The sequence below is a fragment of the Triturus cristatus genome, chromosome 11, assembly GCF_964204655.1.
Source record: "Triturus cristatus chromosome 11, aTriCri1.1, whole genome shotgun sequence".
Taxonomy (NCBI): Eukaryota; Metazoa; Chordata; class Amphibia; order Caudata; family Salamandridae; genus Triturus; species Triturus cristatus.
Genome location: NC_140594.1, coordinates 823,113,953 through 823,134,238, shown reverse-complemented (window position 1 = coordinate 823,134,238; position 20,286 = coordinate 823,113,953). Strand labels below are relative to the sequence as shown.

The 20,286-nt window shown below is 43.8% G+C and overlaps 1 protein-coding gene across 1 annotated transcript in view; it reads left to right on the top strand.

The window, feature by feature from the left end:
* ADAM9 (ADAM metallopeptidase domain 9) overlaps positions 1-20,286 on the top strand; it is a 764,238-nt gene that overhangs the window by 447,018 nt on the left and 296,934 nt on the right. The window contains exons 8-10 of the mRNA XM_085634568.1: positions 14,110-14,181; positions 15,830-15,999; positions 16,416-16,497. Of these exons, the coding sequence (XP_085490694.1) occupies positions 14,110-14,181; positions 15,830-15,999; positions 16,416-16,497 (324 nt within the window). The remainder of the gene's footprint in view (positions 1-14,109; positions 14,182-15,829; positions 16,000-16,415; positions 16,498-20,286) is intronic.

Below are 20,286 nucleotides of genomic sequence, written 5' to 3'. Positions count from 1 at the left end.
CAATGACATTAACCCGCTAGACGCATCCATTCAAAACATAATCTGTTACCTCTTACACCTATACCGATGCAATCTGGCATACACCTCAATACGTATCCATTTGACCGCAATAGCAGCCTATCTCCAGAACAGGCAGCACCTCTCTTTATTCCGAGTGCCTGCCATCAAAGCTTTCTCGGAGGGACTTAAACGAGTAATTCCCCCAAGACACCCACCAGCACCGGTGTGGAACCTCAACTTGGTCCTCACCCGACTGATGGGTCCACCCTTCGAACCTCTCCACTCATGTGAGATTCAATTCCTCACCTGGAAAGTAGCTTTCCTAGTGGCAATCACTTCGTTAAGAAGAGTTAGTGAACTCCTGGCACTAACCATTCAAGAGCCATTCATACAGGTTCATGCGAACAGGGTCGTACTACGTACCAACCCCAAATTCATGCCTAAAGTAATATCGCAGTTCCACATGAATCAAACTATTGAACTGCCTGTTTTCTTTCAGAATCCACAAAATGTCGCTGAAAGAATGCTCCATACACTAGATGTCAAAAGAGCCCTCATGTACTATATAGACAGAACTAAAGACTTTAGGAAGACAAAACAACTTTTCGTTGCCTTTTCTCCACAACACAAAGGCAACGCCATCTCCAAAGCAGGTATAGCCAGATGGATCGTTAAATGTATTCAAATTTGCTATCAAAAGGCTAAACGCACATTAACGATTCCCCCACGAGCCCACTCAACACATAAGTTAGGGGCGTCCATGGCTTTCCTGGGAAACATTCCTTTACAGGATATATGTAGAGCAGCCACATGGTCCACTATACATACATTTACCAAACACTATTGTGTAGATGTACACTCAAAACAGCAGGCAGCTGTAGGACAGGCTGTTCTCAAAACTCTTTTTCAGACCGCTGCAGCTGGCACTGGTGGCCGCCGCTAATAGGAGGTACTGCTATGTATTCTATGCACAGATATGAATTCAGCAGCCCACATGCCTCGAACTGAATATGCTACTTACCAGTATGCATCTGTTCTTGGCATGTAGGGCTGCTGACATTCATATCGCCCACCCTCCTCCCCGGCGCCTGTAGCAGCTGCAGCTCTCAGAATTACTGTATAGCATGGTCATCACTTTCTGTATTTACTCCATCACTGCCACAATGGCGAAAAACAATCTGAGGATGGAGAGGATGCCCATGCGCACTGTGGTCCAGGGGAGGAGTCACCTATCTCAGGATACTTCGAAGACTCTTCCACGACAACAACGTGCAAACATCCGGACCCAACACTAGGCGACGATCTATGCACAGATATGAATGTCAGCAGCCCTACATGCCAAGAACAGATGCATACTGGTAAGTAGCATATTCAATAAAGCTCTTGGGCAGGCGGGCCTTTGTAAAGTGATGGACGAGGTGGGGAATCTCTCCAACCAATGACCCACCTTTGTAGTTTGGGGTAAAGTGTCAACTATAGATTGTGTTTATTTCCAGGACCCTTGAACGATTTGTAAGCTCTGGGAAGGTACACAAAACCTGTTATAGTGATCATAACTCCATTGAGGTTGGGTAGGTGATACCAGTTAGTAACTGCTCTGATCTCACCCCTGTCCTAACCGGCCTGATTCCAAAAGACCAGGGCCTCAGGTTTGAAAGGCGTAATATATCCATCCCCTCTTTGTTAAAGGTTTCAGTCAGTTCAAACCTGAGCCTGATCATGGATTCTCTACTAACTCTTGAGGTTTCCCCTGCCCTTGTTTTAGATGCCTTCCAGTCTTTAAACCACTCTATAGACCTTTCATGCTTGATCTATCTGGGCCCTGTAGAACTCCCCAAACTGTCTGGTTTGATAAAGGGTGCAGGGTGGCTAATAAGTGGCTCCGTGAAGACCTTGATATCAGGCCACGAAAATAGCAGAATATTATGAGTGCAAGAGCAGCCTACAAGAAATCCATTAGGAATAGGAAGCTAACCCTAAAAGAGGAAACATGGAAGTGGTTAGTCACCACCTGTAATTCAGGGTATGTCAAGGGCTATGGGAGTTGGTCATTGGGAAGCAGACTTACTCCGCCATGCCTGATGATATAGGCTTGAACATTACTCCCACACCATGAGTGGCACACTTTAAAAAGATCTATGCATTAAATGTGGATGGGCTCTAAGAAGCCACCGAAGGGCCCTTACTGTTCCCATTGGGTATCACATTTGAGCTTTAGGAAGTACGTTCTGCCATTTTAGCTAGCCCCTCGAACAAAGCACCTGGACCAGATCGGGCACCCATGGACGTTTACAAGGCAAATATCTCCATTTGGTCCTCCTTACTAACCAATGCTCTAAATGCTGCCACTTCAACTAAAATTCCTAACTCATGGAAAACTGCGATCATCGTACATGCCTCTAAAAAGGGTAGCAGGCAAGACCCTTTATTAGATACTGCTGGTAAAATAGTGGGTCGCATATACGTACAACGTTTTGAAGATTGGGCCCAACTTAACAACATTCTTTGCCCAGCCCAATATGGTTTTAGAGAAGGTAGGAGAACCATGGAACAATGCTTGAACCTAAATCTGGTAATGGGGAAATATGTTGTAGCTAAGGATGGGGCTATCTATCTAGCATTCATGGACCTGAGTAGCTCTTTCGACCGGTTTAACTGATCAAAGCTATAGAGTATTTTAGGTGATCTGGCGTGTCCTCAGCCACTGATTGACTTCCTACTTGCCCTTCATACAGATGTCAACTTATCGGTCAGACATGGTATGGGAGGGGAGTGCACAGATTCTTTCAGCCTCCCCGGGGGTTAGGCAAGGCTGTGTTTTTGCTCCTATTTTATTCCTGCTATACATTCTTTTTGGTAGCGAATGGGAAGGACTTGCCCAGAGTTAAATTCACATTTCTTTCTTCCCTCTTATAAGAAGATGATGCAGTGCTGCTCTCCAGCATCTCAAATGGTCTGAAGGTCTTGTTGATTCATTTATTAAGTTCATGGATGAACTGGAGCTGGATACCAACATTGCCAAAACACACTATATGGCCTGTGGGAGGCAGACCTCCAAAACCAGACCCATCACCATCAAGGGGAAAGTAATTTCAAGGGTAGCTGTGTTTCCTTATTTAGGGGTTACCTTTGACCAACAGAACAGCTGGGTACCTTGTCTTGCAAACTGCTGTCTACGCTTTAATCAAGCATGTGGATCCTTTTTTAGGATTGCACCAACGGGGGGCAGTGAACATATCTGACCGCTGCTGCAAATATACAGAATGAAATACCTCCCTGTATTGTTATATGGTGTCGCTATCTGGGGGTATCGCAACTGTCTGAGCATCGAGCAAGAGCAAAAGGGCTTCTGCAGGAGACTGTTGGGTCTGGGTCCTACCAGTTCAGCTTTTTATATGCACCATGAGCTGCACCATAATCGTGTTAAGGACCTTGTCAAAATTGCCCCGTTGCTCTGTCTTGGATGTGAGTATGGGCACAAAATCCCATGGCTTAACCACATTAGAGTGTTGCCATGTATTTGGGCTGGCCAGAATTGTTCCAGTGTGCAGAGCTGCTAAACAAAGGAGATAGGAAGTTAATTAAGGATTTGATTTTAAAACGTGCTACGGAGAACAGAGCGAACATGTCCCTGGTGAAACCAACCCTGATAGCCCTTTTATTTCTAAAAACAAGAGTTGGCCCCGAACCTTACCTTTCCTTTGTCAGAAATCGCTTCTTACATAGTTTCTTTTGGGTACAATTTGATTTTAACCTTTGTTTTACTTCAGGGCAATACGAGCCGAGTTCTATTGAAATGTGCCCTGTGATGATAGCTCACCCCAGACATTGGAGCACCTAGTACTATTCTGTAGGTAGTTATGATCCCCCTCAACAAAGGTAACTGTTGCCCATTCTTAAGTCAAGGGGTTTCTACCAATATAAACCAGCCTTTCTTTACTTACAATTGTCATGTTGTGTCTTTTGTGGTTTGTCCTTTTTTTTTTAAAAAGTGCCCTGTACTGGAACAACTTGACGAATTCTTAAAATGATATTTGGCTTTATATCTTCAGCGTTCATGTTACCCTCTGTGTAATATGATGATTTTTTTTCCCTTTTTGATCCTGTCGATTTTACTTGTATGTTTTTATATTTTCTTTTGTGATATACCTTAATTTTATATTGAGTACAGTATTTCTATGTTGTTTTATTCTTTAATGGATATATGTCTTATGTTTGAAGAAAGGTTTATCAATCAATCAAGCAACAGGTCGAATTTGCAGTTTTTAAAACTGCTCAAACAGACTACAGTGGTAGGCCTGCAGTCATGTTTCGTACTTTCAATCTAGTGGTGGCAAAGCGATCGCTGCAGTCCACTAGTGACATTTAACCTACAGGCCATGGGTACTTGGTAACATATACTAGGAACCTATAGGTAAGTTAAATATTCCAATTAGGTGTATATCAATTCAACATGCTTTTAGGGGTCGAGTACATGCACTGGGCACTGGTCCGCAGTGTCCCACATGGACGTCAGTTAGGGGACTCCATAGGTTGCTGGTGCGACCCCTGACTTGTGCTTTGTGACCCCTGGCTGTGCCCATGTGACCCCCTGGTTTCAGTTCAGCAACCAGGATCAGAAAGGGCTTGCTAAGTAATGTTTGCAGATAAGGAAAAGAATGGGGCATGTTGTTTTTAAACTATTTGCCAAAGACTAGTGATGTTTTCTCTTCTTTTCTATGGTTTACAGGAGCGTTTTTTCAGGCCAATGCCCTGGCTGTCTCGCCACATGCCCCACGTGGGCCGGGCCTAGTAATGCCACTGTTGTATTTATTTGTAGGGCTAATCTCCACCCTGTCATTAGCAAGCCTGTGTTGTGCAGACAGGGCCCAAGGAAGTCGAAACACTATCACATTTTTAATTATTTGCCCTCCTCCTTTCCCATTAGTCAATAAATGCCTGCCAAATGTAACCTAGTGACCTGGCGGTGGAATGGCTCACCTGGGTCCTGGACTACGTTGGTGCTCGAGAATCAAAACACTTTACTTTAGCAAGGTTGAGTCAAGTGCCAGAGTGTTTCTGCTCCAGCAAACATCAACACATGGCGCCATCAACTAAACCCCTCAGCACAGTCAGTGACACACATACTCCATGCAGTTAGGTCTCCCAGGCCCTGCAGCAATGTCCCCTCAGGTTCAGTGTGATGCGTCACTACCTATCTGTCCCTGCCCTGATGGTTCTCAAATGGCCAACAGAACTGGTAGTTTCAGGGCCTGCCATCTGAGTGCAGAATTCATCCTAGGCATGTCAAGACAGGGTCATAAGTCCAACGATTTGTTGTTTTTGTAGTAGTCATTCAGTCAAAGATCTTTATTTAGTCATAAAGCCATAAAAGAACAATAAAAAGAATAAAACAGTACTGATACAGTATGATACTGCATGATTAGATTTCAAGACATAATAAACAAGCATTGGCATAGCCAATAGGTCTCGCCTTTGGGACCTTACAAGTGTTTAGCCACGCAGCACATTATCCTGGGTGCATTGCTGCCACGGATTGAAGAGATATAAAAGTACCACACACCTGGTTATGCAGTCTGATTCAGGAATACATGCTTGCCTGTGCCACCTGCTTCTTCTTCCTTGGTGGCGTTTGGGAATTAAAAGCAACAAATGGGATGGGGAGGTGGGGGTCAATTGAAAGCAACTAAGGGAGGGTGGGAGAGAACTGAAAGCAAAGTTGAGAGGATGAAGATAATCAAATGTAGCACTGGGCGGATGGCGGGGGGGGGGGGGTTGTAAACATGGTTTCCAAAACTAATGTTTCCAGCCTGCAGAAGATCACACATGCATAAGGGGTAATCTTGTGATTGACAGATAGTGCTTTACAATTAGCATGGGGTATGCACTATTAACAAAGACGGATGCAATGCGACATATACACTTTCAAAGTTGTGTGGGCTACTTAAGGAAATCCTCATATGAAACTGCGCCTACCTAGTTTTGATATTTATCTACAGCTCTTGGAATCAGATTTGTTGATGCCAAGTCCTGGTGAAAGGTTTTGAGGAAAGACAAAGTTTTTTATACCTCGCGCATGAGTGGAATTAAAGCGACTCAACTTTTATTACAAGAAGCGTGTAAATAAATGTACTAATCAGTGCGATACTAGGAGATGTTTTTATTGGGGTGGGTGGGCCCTCTGCTGGAACAAAATACAAAAAGAAAATAAACACGCAGAAACACTGACTAGAAATAACATGACAGTAAATAAACAGCGGAGAATCAAGGTACAGAGAGAAAAGAAAGGGAAACAGGATACAGAACAGGCATTTGCAATGCAATAGGTCTCTAGCAACCGAGAGGGCATCTGCGGTCACTGGTGAGACCTCAAAACGTTACTCTTGCCCTTGCCAGGGGTAAATATCCAACTTCCTCCAAAAAGGGAAGAAAATTGTGAGGAGTTTGTGAATGTCTTTAAATAGGTTTGCAGGCCTGGAAAAATCATAAAAATGTTACCAGACCTGCAGGTATAGTGACGAATAATCTACTCTACCTCACTGTTCTACTCTGACCCATAAACTGGTCATAACTTGTGTTATCCAGGGCAGAATTTGTATTTGACTGAGGCGCCTTATTCTTCATTATCAAACGAGAGCTTCTTCAAATACATGAGTTCAGCATGCCTGATGTACTAAGAAATCTTGTTTGGTTAAATAGCGTAAACATTTGCTCCATGTATAATAAGAATATAGCCCACATAAGAGTACACATGACCCTTAACTTGCCTCTTTGTTAAATAAATACTGTCATCAGGACGGAGGCAGGAATGTTTTTCAGTTAGTGTCTAAAGACTCACTTGTAATAGATGGATTACTAAATGCATAATTCTGGTAGTGCACTGTCATTTACTGTTACATGGCCACAAAATGTCCCACCGACGTGTAGTTATACTAATAATGTTTGGAAGTTGGGTTTTTACAAAAATGTATCCTTTGCACATCACCAAGTGTTCAGTTTTGATTTGATCCTATTAAAACCTTTGTTTCCATCAAAATTCTGAATTACAAAAAAAGTACTTTCCTAATTGCTAATATATTTTGAAATATTTATACTGTACATTTACAATCTATTTAAATTGTGTTTTAGAAAAAACCTGACATCCTGCAACATTAAAAAAAACCTCTAACTTTGCAGTTAGAGAAGAAAAAGTAAACACCAATCTCCATAATACAATAAGCAATTTGTAAGAAGGCATTTACTAACATTAGATCTTTATATCTCAGTACACAGCAAGCGTAACTAGATTTAAAGAAATTAAACACATCTTCACATTACTCATTCACTTTCTCAATGAATAAAACCCCTTTTCTTTTCCAGCATGAGCTCGCTAGCACAGGCCAGTAGGCCATAAAAAATAGCTTGCCCTGATTACATCTGACTCGCATTGTGACTGGGCAAGCACATTTTTCGGGGCCTTTTTAGTGTGAGGGTGTGCACAGACCTGCCGAGTATTCCAACCTTGAATTCGCCTACTTCTAGACGTGTAGGTATATTTGGGGAAAGTTGGCAAGAATCAGACCCTCACAAAAACCCTAAACCTGATATGGGCCCTCAAATAACCGAAGAGACGGCTATCAGAGGTCTGATATGGGACTGCTGCCCTAATTTGTCACCTCACTGAATAGCAGCAGAAGAGAATTATTAATTTTTTTTGTTTTAAGAATATTCCGGGGACATCCCACCCAGTGGATAAGTAGGTATATTATAAAATTACATATCCAAAGTCCTAATAAAAATAATTAGTAATAGCCACCAACTAACATTCAATCCCCCCCCCAAAAAACAAATCTTGCACACATAATTACCACTTCCCAACACTATACAGCATCAACCCCCACATCGTATCTCCAACGTCAAGTCTTGTCTTTGCGAATCTATAACAAGTACTTTCGAATGACAACAGTCATAAACCAGAAGAACTTATGGAGGTGGCAACAGCTCCAAACCCCTCCAATCTATCCCCATGTGTATACTCTATAGAAGGCAAAATGCATATTTCAGAAGCTAAACTATAATGTAAAAGGAACTTCAATTATTTCATGCATCATTGTGTGCGATCAACTGCGTTCCTTCCATAACGTCTAGGGATGGGCACAAGCGATCTCTGTGCTATGAATCCAACATGACACATTAAACGGCGGTAATGCCACTACAATAATCACTTAACGTGAAGTTGCGCTGTGCTTATCAAATGTTTGCAAACTCTGCATCCGTGTGTCTCCTCCATGTAAAAGTATCACTGGGACACCCAATCCCGCTATAGAGAGGAGAGGGGCAGAAGGGAGGGCGGTTGCACGAATGGCGGAGAGGGGTGGGAAGGGACAGGCCTCCATGTGGCTGCAGAGGAGCATACTGAGGGAAGAAGAAGTAAACAGAGCTATAGTCTGCAAGTTGGGGACGAGCTTCTTCGTATGGCCGCAAGAGAGGATGGGTTCCAGCGGATCTGCGGCAGGCACCATCAACGCTAAGATCGAGGTTCTGACCACCTCAGCACTGCTTCTACTAATGTCCAGATCGGAACCATGGGCACATGGCTGACCCCACAGAGGCGACGTCGATGAGGTCAGGGGGAAGCCTAATCTAATCACGGGTAATATCGGCTGCCTGAAAGTACATAGGGAACCGAGATAAGTCATGCCCTCCATGGAGGCCCTGCTCGGCCACGCGTACGCGAGAGCACGGCCACGAAAGTTAAAGCGACCGTGCTAATTAGACAAAGAATGTCAGGAATGCATCTGGCATACAGCCGCGCTGCTGCTCGCTCCCGAGCTCCCTAGGCCAGGGGAGTTAACGTTTACAGAGAAGGCGGGGCATGCACTCGCCTTTTGGCCAATTGCGGGCTTTCAATTTTCAATCACACGCACGAGTTTGCTAAAAAGCTGGTGATTCCCAGAGGTCATTTTCTAGAGCAGCGTATGAGCGCTGCGCTCGGCTTGACCTAAAAAGCTTGGTAGGATAATCAGATAAAAAAAGATAAAAAACCAAATATCTCTAAAACTACTCTTTTATGCATTGTGTAAGCTTAGGTGTGACTTTAGCACATCTCCGCCCTCCATAGAAACAAACGTTTCCCAGTTTACATAAAGTGCATCATTTTCCCCCACAATTTTAATATTTAGGATGCACAGTCTGGGGGAAAAAGGAATGACAGTAAGTGATGACAATTATGTTAGTAATTTACTGCCTCCGATACTCCCTCTCTCCCTCCTGGGTTGATTGGCCGGGTGCTATATTTGTATCTAATTCACCACATACAATAAAGAAACCTAGAAATTGCAAACACTATAGGTTGGCTTACATCAGTTTGCAAAATCCTCTAGGCAACCAGATACCCCCTAACACCTATATTATGGCATACTGATATCAACCATTTTCGCCTGGCCATCTTACACGCTGGGCAGAAAAAGAACATGAGCCATGGATTGAGAAGGAGTACCATAGGAAAAAGACATACCTTCTCTGCAACTCGACTGACGCCTGCCCAGCTACTGGTAACAGAGTTAACTGCAGGGTCCCAAGCCTAAACTGAATTTAAAGCTTCCTTGCCAGGGAAGGTTAGATCTCATCGAGAAACTAATCTGCTCTATAATCAACCGTCAACGGAAAGAAAGAAGTTGTCTGGGAACCTAACGTGTTCACCGTTTGGGCAATACTCAGTCTAAACAGCAGAAAGTTTCTCTTAAGAAGTTCTTTGAAGGTAACGGCAGAAGCCCCCTTGGATCCAACATAGGCTTTCCTTCCCCATTTTCTTTACGGTTTCTGTAACATACTTGATCCAGGGGAAGTTTCTGGAAGCTATTCTACTGAGTATTTCTTCCAGCCCTTGCCGATAAGAATGCAGTTCAGGAGTTGCCTAAATCTTTCTCATGTAAAGAATTCATCTAATTCCTGCTCCATCAGAAATTGGTCTGAGCCACACATCCAGCCTAAGTGGGAGTAAGTGGATACTAACCGAAAGGCCCAGCAGTTGTCTCAGAAAACGGTTCTCTGCAATCACTAGAGCCTTCACATCCTTGTGCCTCCATAACTCAGCTCCGTATAGAGTAGCCCACCTGCTTTTTTTTTTTCTAAACTTGAATCACCGAGGAGAGGGTCGTGAGTAGGAGCCCCTCTGCACTTTCATCAACCCCTCCCAGTATAATGTTCCAATTTTAATCTGCACTTGGAGATGTGGGCAGCCCACTCCTACTTCTCGGTCAGGGTGATCCAAAGATACTCAATTGTTTCTCACTGTTCAAGAGGAGCTCCCTTGAAAATAGGATTGGGTCTGGTAGTCAGACAGGGATTGAACACCATATATTTAGTCTTTGCTACATTAATGTCCAACCCCCTCTGCCTGCAGAAGTCACTAAATCTATCTAACATATGCTATAGACCCATCTTAGATTTTGATAACAGCAGAGTGTTGTCTGCAAACATTAGGGCAGGGACTTTCATGTTAGCTAGTCTAGGGGCGTCATTCCCACTGGCATTTAAGTGAGCTATTAAATCATTCACATAAAAGGTGTAGAGGGTGGGGGCAAGAATAATACCTTGCATTACACCCTTGTGTAGCCTGATGATCATAGCAAGGAGATATTCAGGTATCCCCATATTGGCTAATCCTCTCCATAAGATGTTCCCAGGCACCAGGTCAAAGGTTGAGTGAAGATCCACAAACACCACATATAACCGCCAACCCTTGAGGGCCACCGTCTTCAAGAATAGTAGCTGCAGCCTAAACACCTGTTCAGTAGTGGATGTACTATCACCTAAGCATGCTTGTAATAGAGTCAGTGTGTTATTATCCTCCATCCATTCTTGTAACCTATCTAGAATGATTCTACAGAACAGTTTTTGTGCTCTGTCGATAAGGCTAATTGGCTTGTAATTGAGCAAAGTGGTGAGCCCTTCTAAGGAATAGGAACAAGTTTGGCACAAGCCCAGGTTGGGAAAATTGAAGAACCCTGCATTATGGCATTAAAAAGGACTGTGAAATAGGGGTCCCTGACATCAATGCCAGTGAGGTATAAATCACCAGGAATCCTGTAAATCCCAGGCGCTTTATTGCGGATTACGTTTTTAATTGATGAACACGCTTCCTGGTGGGTAACATCTGGGTGTTCAGCACATGCACTCGTCCCTTGCATCTTTCTAACAGAAGGATAAGTCTCTATTATCACAGGGACACTTTCTCCATCATTCGAGGAATAAAGGGGGGTGAAATGCACTATCCAATCGGCAGCAGGTATATTACTCTCTAGGGGAAGGTAACACTTCTTACTCCCAGTGGTTGCCAGATTCCAAAAAGTATGTTGGTCCCCTATCTCTCTAATAGCACTTCATGCCTCAGTATGGTTGGAAAGGTTTGTAAATAATGGGTGTTTCTAGGGTCCAGTGACGGATTAATGTGCATACTCCAGTGTATTGCATTTAAAATTAGGCCACAGGTTTGTATTTTTTAAAGTAATTTTTATTGTTCTAGCTAATATGGTGTTAATATAAATGCAAAGGCAGAGTTTAAAAATCATTACCTACCTCTAATGTCTTAAGCCTCTAATGCAAATGGCATTTACCCTCTATCTGTAGATCTCTGGTTGATCCCCCAATCCTAGGTATAGTCTTGGAATGTGAGTGTCCCAATAGTACAGCCCGCCCTTTCATTTCAACCTACTTCTATGTGGGGGTGGGACAGAGGATGTTGGTGAAGGTGGAAAGAAAGGTTTAGCTATAGAAGGGTGTAACGAGGAGGATGAAGAAAGGATGTGGTGCTGCTTATATTACCGCTCTATGTGGGGAAGATGTGGGTGCTGAGCGAGTCAGTGGTGCCCTTGGAAGAAATCACTACGGAGAGCCCAATAGACCACTCATAGGTACTTAAAATATAGGTGTGTGGACTGCTTAGCCCTATTTACGAGTTGGGTGGTGCAGGGGATATGAAATATACTGGGGTCAGGCATCAGTACATCTGATAGAGAACCCAGTGCTTTAATTTAGCTATGGAACATGGCAGCTTTGAATTTCATGCTACTGGAAAAACACAACTTTATGTCTGAGTCCAACAGACCGTATTTCTCGAAAAAACAGGTTTGTGTTCCTAGTGCATCTATGGCATGGAGTTCTGAATTACTACATAGGGCAGTGATACACTGCTTAATTGATCTTGCCTGTGAAAATGTCAAAATAGCCCATTATACCTTCCACTGTGTTCTGGTAGTTATTGCAGAGGATACAGTTGTGAAGGTTTGAGATGGGACTTGCATTTATAGTCGCACCTGTGCAAGGCAATGCACAATTGGGCACTCTGCATTTGAGTCAGTATCTAAGCATAAGGAGGACATACCTCTGCATGGGCTGGTCTTGATTGGCTGGGACTTATAATGCCTGTAACTCGGAATATAACGCTGTGTACAGCCAGGGATATATTGCTTTTTTGTGATGTTTGGCTTGTTGCCTGACAATGTGGTGCGATGCTTGAGAATTTACTACTGTGCATGGGAGCATCTGCCCTTGTTCCTGTTTATTAGTCCTCCTGGGATGTAGAAGCTGTTTCTAGATACTTAAAGCTGTGCTTTTGTAAACTTACGATTTATGATTTGTCATTTGTACTGTGTCCTGGATAATTGAGCTAGTCTTGGGTAGTTCAGGTTGTGCCAGGGAATCTGATGGTTGTGTTCTGGCCCCTTATTTGGAATACTACCTGTGAATTTGGTGTTGTGCCTTGGTGTTTGGTACTGTACGTTACATACCATAACATGCATGTATAAAGCACATGTTCATCTTTTCTTCATCTTCCACTGAATAGCAGATGTTTTTATTACCCAACTCATTTTATTAACCTCAGAAGGATGAAAGGCTGAGTGGACTTACCAGGATTCAGAGATCTTCCTTAGTACTGATGACTGGCACATGCACACGAGGGCCATAACTTGGTAGTTGATGGCTGCACATCTAGTAGTTATTGCTATGTTGGTAACTTTGGTGGTGTGATTTTCTGTGATGTTGCTAAGATCAAAGGTCATTATACATTGCTTTGTGTGATATCACAAGGTCAAAGGTAATGTAACATCACTTCCTGTGATGTCACCAGGAGACACAGGACCTGTGATGTCCCTTCTGCTGCCCCTGGTATTTTTTTTTTAAAACTCTTTTTATTAACAAACCTCGGCAAATCACACATTATAGACGATCGGGCGAGTCAGTTAGCACATTTCACACATTTAAAGGGTCAAGCATTAATTCTAATCTTAGGGAGCATTACGGGCTGTCAGGGTCTTCCCGGTCCTCAATACAGGGTGGCATACAAATTTCCCCTCTATAGTTATTCCATTGGCCCCAGACTCACGACCACTTCTTGGGACATACCCTTGCCAGATACACCGTTTTTTCTCTAAACATGCACTAACCAAGATTTCTTTCCCAGTCTTCTAGGGTGGGTGGGTGTGCTGCTCCCCATAGCTGATCGATGTTACTTTTAGCTAACATAAATCCAAGAGTGGCCCACTGAGTCTGCGATGTATTCAAATCTGTAGGCTCCCATATATTTAGTAGGCATCTCCTTGCCTCCGGTCGGAGAGAGATGTGTAATACCTCACTGATTATGTCATGTATCTGAAGCCAATATGAGCTAATATATGTACATTCCCAGATAGTGTGCATGTAGGTGCCCGTAAGTCCACATTGTCTCCTGCATTCCCCCGTGGCAGCTCACCCCATGCTCACCAATCGGGGCCCCGATATATATATTCTGTGAAGGATTTTCAACTGAACTAGCCTTAATCTCGCTGGGATCGCCACTACTTTGGGAGAGGATATCGCTGATTGTGCCCCTGGTATTTTTGTGAAGTGTGTAAAGTACAAAAACCATCAGTAAAATCTAACAACTGGTGGGGGTAACCTCACAAAAGAATCATTTTTCCTACATTTATCATCTCAGTTGAATTATGGAGTGTATTTACAGATTATTTATATTTTTTGCTGCCAAGCATTGTGTCAAAAGTGTTACTTAACATGAAGTTGAGCATTCTGCCTCATAATTTAATATTTGTGTTCGGTTATTTTTTATTCACCATTATCTTTTCTTTTCAGTACAATATGCTTAGCAGAAACGAGACTGCTGTGAGAGAAGAAATGGTTCACCTCGCAAACTACTTGGATAGCGTAAGATTTAAAATATAAACTTGCCTTAATCATGCACTGCAATAGGAGGTTCCACTTCACCTTTTTTTACTCTTTACTATTCCAATGTATGCTTGATTCGGCCTAAATGTCTTGCTCACTAGACCTTAAAGCATTAACAGCAGTTTTGAATTGCATTTCTTTTGATCTTCCTATAACACTGTATTTGAAATAGGAGTTGGGGTGGAGGGCTGTCTTTCAGCTGCTTACCCTTCTGAAACCAAAATACCACAAACTGTCCAGTGCTTAAAGCTTTTTGACACTCCTCAAACATTGTTTCCCCTTAATGTTCTGACTCAACTAAGGGACTTATTGACAAGCTAATTTTCTTACAAGTAAACTAGCACTAGGAAGTAACTAAGGGCCTGATTTAGATCTTGGCAGGACTCCCGTCGTCCGACCACGGCGGCATATCCAAGTACTGCGCCAAGTTTACGGTATGATGCTGCTGTATTTGGATGTGTACTAGCTGAACTGCCATCCGCATCGACAGATTGTTTCCCATTGCATAAGTGACGCACCCTCTTCAGGGTGACGGACTCCTCTGCTGGCTAACAGTACTCCATCGCCGTCAGGTCTGCGGGTCTGTTCCAAGCCTATTTAGAAGTCCCCGTTGTGCTGGCATTGTCCTAGCAGCAGTTTGTTGACCGAGTGAGTCCCTGGTGGAGTAGAGACAGGTAAGTACTGCTAATTTATGTGTCAATACACGTATATGTTGCGTTTGCTTCTAAAATATATGTAGGTAATGTATTATGCCCCTTTTCTTACATATTGCATAGCACACATACAAAACACATACACTATAGAATGCACACCCACAGGCCCCACAAGCACAACAACCACCACAACAACAACAAAATGTTTAAGTGTCAATACAGGTGTCTTCATGTTAACTTGATAAGATGTAAAATGCACAGTAATGCATTACACATAAAAAAATGCATGTAAGAGCAATGTTAAAAAAACACGAGACTTAAGCAGTTGTCAGCACAGTATTCATAGTAAAATAAGTGTAAAGGAAGCTTACATTAGATCCCGCCGACAACAGAGTTGATTTGCATCATCATCATATAGTAGCAGCAAAGGGAGGACCTGGACAGTGGGATTCAAGAGGGAAATTGAAGTGGGAAACAGAACAAAAGGTTTGTTTATACCTAATTTCCTTTGATTCCGCCAACTCAGAATAGGAGGAATCCATGCCACAGTTTCCTCAACAAAATGGCACATCGTGATTGGGCCCTGCGGTAATCTTGGCTGGACTCCCACTGACAGCCTCTTCTGCCTATGACGCCGTTGACATAGGTGAAGATTCCTGGTGGAGTCGGCAGCACTCGGGCGGCCTTTCGTCCATGGACCTAAAAACATCTCAAAGAGTTGGCAGACCACCAAGTAGGGGGGGGGTTAAACCGTCGCAAAAGTGACAGCGGGACCGATTCAACCAAGATCTAAATCAAGCCCTAACTTTTCCATGGTGAAAGTACCATAACACAGGCTCATCGCAAGGAATGCTGCGCATATTGATTCATTCTTCCTGCAGCACTGATTCACTTTTGAAAATTAATTATCAATTTGTTTTATAGTTTGCTCCTAAATTACCATACGTTTCTCCTTCTGTGTTTGTATACTTTAGATGTACATTGCAATTAATGTCCGCATTGTACTTGTTGGATTGGAGATCTGGACCAACCAGAACCTGATATCGACCGATGGAAGTGCTGGAGATGTGCTGGGACGATTTGTACAGTGGCGAGAAAAGGAACTTGTCCCACGTCATAGACATGACAGTGCACAGTTTGTTCTGTAAGAAGGCATATTTTATTTCATAGCTATTTGTCTCTATTTATTTTCTTTTTTGTTATACCCATGGTGGTTTATATGCTTCTTTTTGTTTTAAATAGAGGATTACATTTCATTTTGCAGGGGGCTGCAAACATCTGTGAAACATTGAGGGAAATAATAAAGTATTTGTTTGCAATTGTTCGCAGAAAATTGGTAACCAAATGACTGAGTAATTGAAAATGTGCCTGTAATGTCAACCTCTAGAGGAGTTTGACTTTGACGAAAATAACATGTACCAAAATTTAGCTTTTAATACTGGGGATGTTTGGTATGCAGCATCATTTAAATCCTTAAAGAGCACACAATGGCTTTTCGTGATACTTTTTAGCTACTTATAAATGTATATTTTTGTGTTTAAACAATTTTATATTCTTCAGAAAGCAAGGATTCGGAGGAACGGCAGGCATGGCATTTGTGGGAACAGTGTGTTCCAGGAGTCATGCAGGAGGAATCAATGTGGTATGTATGAATCTTTATTTAAAAACATATTGCATTTGTTTGAGTGGGTATTGTTCTTGTCCTGCTGTGCTCTGCTCCCTCCTTTTGTGAGTTGTTACTTTTTATACGGAATTACTTTGATGGTGTAGATATCTCGTTTCTTGTGCTATTCATATCCTGGTTACCCCCATTAAAATACCCCAACAAATAACCAGCTGTTGTCTAGTTTTGTTAGCTATAGTCCATGCATTTGATCTTTCTGGTGCAATTTTGCATTCGCCTTCTTTTTCTTAATGTTTGTGCTGGAGAAAGAGAGATTAAAAGTGCGGGTGGCATCAGGTTGATCCCTTTAGTACATAATCTGGAACATAAAACTAACAGTAGTGGCCTGCAAACATTTGAGAAAACATACATTTTTGCAAATTTTAATTCTAATATTCACTTCCTGGAACCATTGTCCTTCTGCTGTATTGAAACATGGTGGTAAGAAAAAGCTTTGGGTGTGTAAAAGGTCCTCGCCTCCTTTTGTACCAGACAGCACTTTTGTAACTACTGTACAGAGGCCCAAAGTCTGGTCTATAGCAAGTGCCAAAAACGTGTGCCAGCAATGAGCACCCTATAGCAGCCACATACTCTGTACATTAGCTCTCAAGTTGTGGACAAAGTGGACCCTTTGACTTATTTCAGAACCTTTGAAAAGTCCTTTACTGGGAAGACCCGTCAGAGGGATGATTGTGTCCTTTGAGTAGAGCAGCAGTTCCCTATTAACTTGCCAAATTCCTTTTCAAACAATATTCTCAGGCCCACTGGACCTGTCTGTAGAATAACCTGCTCATCCAGCTTGGGATTGGTTTTAAGCATATCAGTGCATTTTTTAGGAGAAACCACAAATTTGGTGTTGCTTTAAAGGCACGCTGCTCTAGGAACCCAAATCCTAAAATATGCACTTCCCCCGGCTTGTCTGACATTTTTACTTCTTTAGCCTTTTCAAAAATCTTCACTTGAGTCCCTGAGAGATACAATGTTTGGTCTACCTGTGGCATTTACTTATCCGGTTTTCAGTGTCTTCTGAAGATATACTATCTCACTGACCGCTGTATACCAGTCTTAGCCCCAGGGAAAAAGTCAAATGTTCTCTGGATCGGATAGAGACTTCTAGCTACAGATTACATACCTTAGAATAATCCCCAGCCATCAGACTGGATCCTGAAATGTTTGGTGAGCAGTACCCCGGTGCGCTGGTAGGTGACATCATTCGACTCCGCATGACAATGTCTGTACCGTAAGTGACGTGGTGGTGCCTAAATAGGCTCCACCCAAGCGCGCTGATGTCAGTTCTTTTCTTTCTGTGCAAGTCAGCGAAGATCCAGAGAAGACCTACCACAATTTGTTTTTTGACTGACCTTTTTTGACTGTTTGTTTTGAATGTCTTCGAGACTTTGTCTCTTGCTGCGTCTTGGATGTCTGCTAGGAAAGCTGGTTTCAAACACCGTGGCACTTGTAATCGACAGATGTCGATTAAAGACACACATTTGGTGTGCCTCTGGTGCTTGGAGCGTGGCCATGACGCCAATACCTGCGTTGATTGTTGCGCCCTGCACCCCTAGGTATTGAGGGAGCGATCCCTCAAACTCGCAGCTGCCTGAAGCGCGATGCTCATGATCTCGGTGGAGAGGAAGGTCCAGAGATCGGTCGCAAAGCCACTCCAGTCGCTCGTTGTCCCAGTCGAATTAGTCTGAAAAATCGGGTAAGTCTCACCGGTACATAAAAAACAAGAATTTTAAGAGCTCTTTGGTTTCACCTTGTCTGTTGAAGTCCTCTGAGACGAGGGAGCGCCTGCACTTGAGGCCTAGCTGTGTGGTGGAGCCTGCTCCTGGGCCATCCCCGCACCTCCCAGATGTTTGGTGATCTGGTGCGAGGTCCACCCAGTTACGCAAATTTTATGAGGCCATGCACCCTGTCTCCTCTGGATCGCCTTTGGACCCTGAGGGCTGGAGAGGGGTCATACTGGTTTCCCGCCAGTGGGGTAGCCCCTGGCACCAGTTGGGCCCTTTGGATTTGTTGATGAATCTGGAGCGGCACCAGTCGAGCCTCCTCGACCTTCTCCGGCGCCTGCTCCACTGCCGCCGTCACCCCACGGCAGTGCCATTTCCAACTCCAGCACGGATCCAGACAGGCGGTGTTTGATGCCGGCTCCTACGAAGGGCAGACTCTCCATGATGGAGCCAGTTTCTTATTTCTATGACAGGTCTGGATTGGGGGATGAATGGGAGGGGTCTGCGGACCATTATCGATACCAGTTAGACGAGACAGAGGGCAACAGGTACAAGGATCTGTCAGATGCCAGTGGACTAGAGACCTCACCAGTCATGGCCTGGTCTCTCCCTCTACCAGGGCTACAGTGGAGGGTGCCTCTCTCACAGTGGTGGAGCAGAGGGAGGCTGGGGTCCTGGACCTTACGTTACCCTCAGTGGCAGTCAAGTCAAAAGTCTTGACAGAGGTGCTTCAGCTGGAAGTTGCCCCCACAGAACCATTACTCCCATTTAATGAAGCCCTTACTGATGCCCTTCTCGGGGCCTCGTCCAAGCCCTGCACAGGTCCCATGGGCCCTTTGGCATTTAATTTGGGAGTGCCGTTTGAGCAATCCCCGGCTCCGTCTGGCGTCCCCTCTTCCAGGGTTCGTTCGACGTGGGTCGCTGTCACGGAGCCTCCTTCAACGCCGTTGCCGGAGCCGTCGACGCCGCGGATGGCGCCGCCGCTGCCTAGGATGCGTTCTAGAAGAGAAGCTCAAAGGCTGATTGAAGAGGAACAATATCGGGCAGGTGACATGGAGGAAGGTGACATTTATGAGTCTGAGCACTTATTGGAAGATTTGTGTGAAGCAAGCGGTTTGGATGTCTCGTCAGAAGGGGATTCTGCATTGCAGAAGGCTTCTCCTTCAAAGGATGTAGCTCATTATGTTGTCATCAAGAAAGCAGCTGAACTGTTGGATCTACAGCTTCCTATGGCTGAATATAAGCCTAATCTTCTAACAGAGGTGCTTCATTCTCCTTCTGCTGTGGTGGAACCTCTTTTACCCTTCAATGATGCCCTGACGGAGCCGATATTAGAAGTCTGGAGTAATCCTCTTTCTGCTCCTGCAGTTTCTAGATCTGTTTCTAGAAGATATAGACCGGAACCAGGGGACCCTGATTTTCTTCCTTCTCACCCGTCACCTCAAAGTTTGGTGGTTCAAGCTTCATGTTCAAAACAGTCGATGGGCTCTTTTCCTCAAGCACAGGCTGATAGAGACTCAAAAAAGCTTGAACAATCAGCAAATATTTTTTTTCGTCGGCCAGTATGGTATTAAAATCCATCAATGCAGCTTGTCTATTGGGCAGATATATTCGCGCCCTTATGGATTCTGCCAAGCAGATTCTCCCCAAGCTATTGAAGGAGGATCGGAACAATTTAAGTGATAAGTGAGGTCTTGACTGACTCTCAGGCGGCTGCTCGCCAAGTAATCTAGTCTGGTCTGGACACTGCAGATTCGGTGGCAAGAGTGATGGGTTCGTCTGTTGCTACTAGGAGGCATGCTTGGTTAGGATCTTCAGGATTTTCACCTGATGTGCAAGCTGCTCTTTTGGATCTTCCCTTTGATGGTTCTAAGCTCTTTGGGGAAAAAGCGGACTTGGCGTTGCAGAGATTTGAGGACAGTAAAGCCACAGCAAAATCCCTGGGTTTACAATCTCAATCAAGAGGGTATGGTTACAGAAGATACCGTGGTTTGGGGAAATCTTCTTTTCGTTCCCGTCAGCCTCAGCAACAACA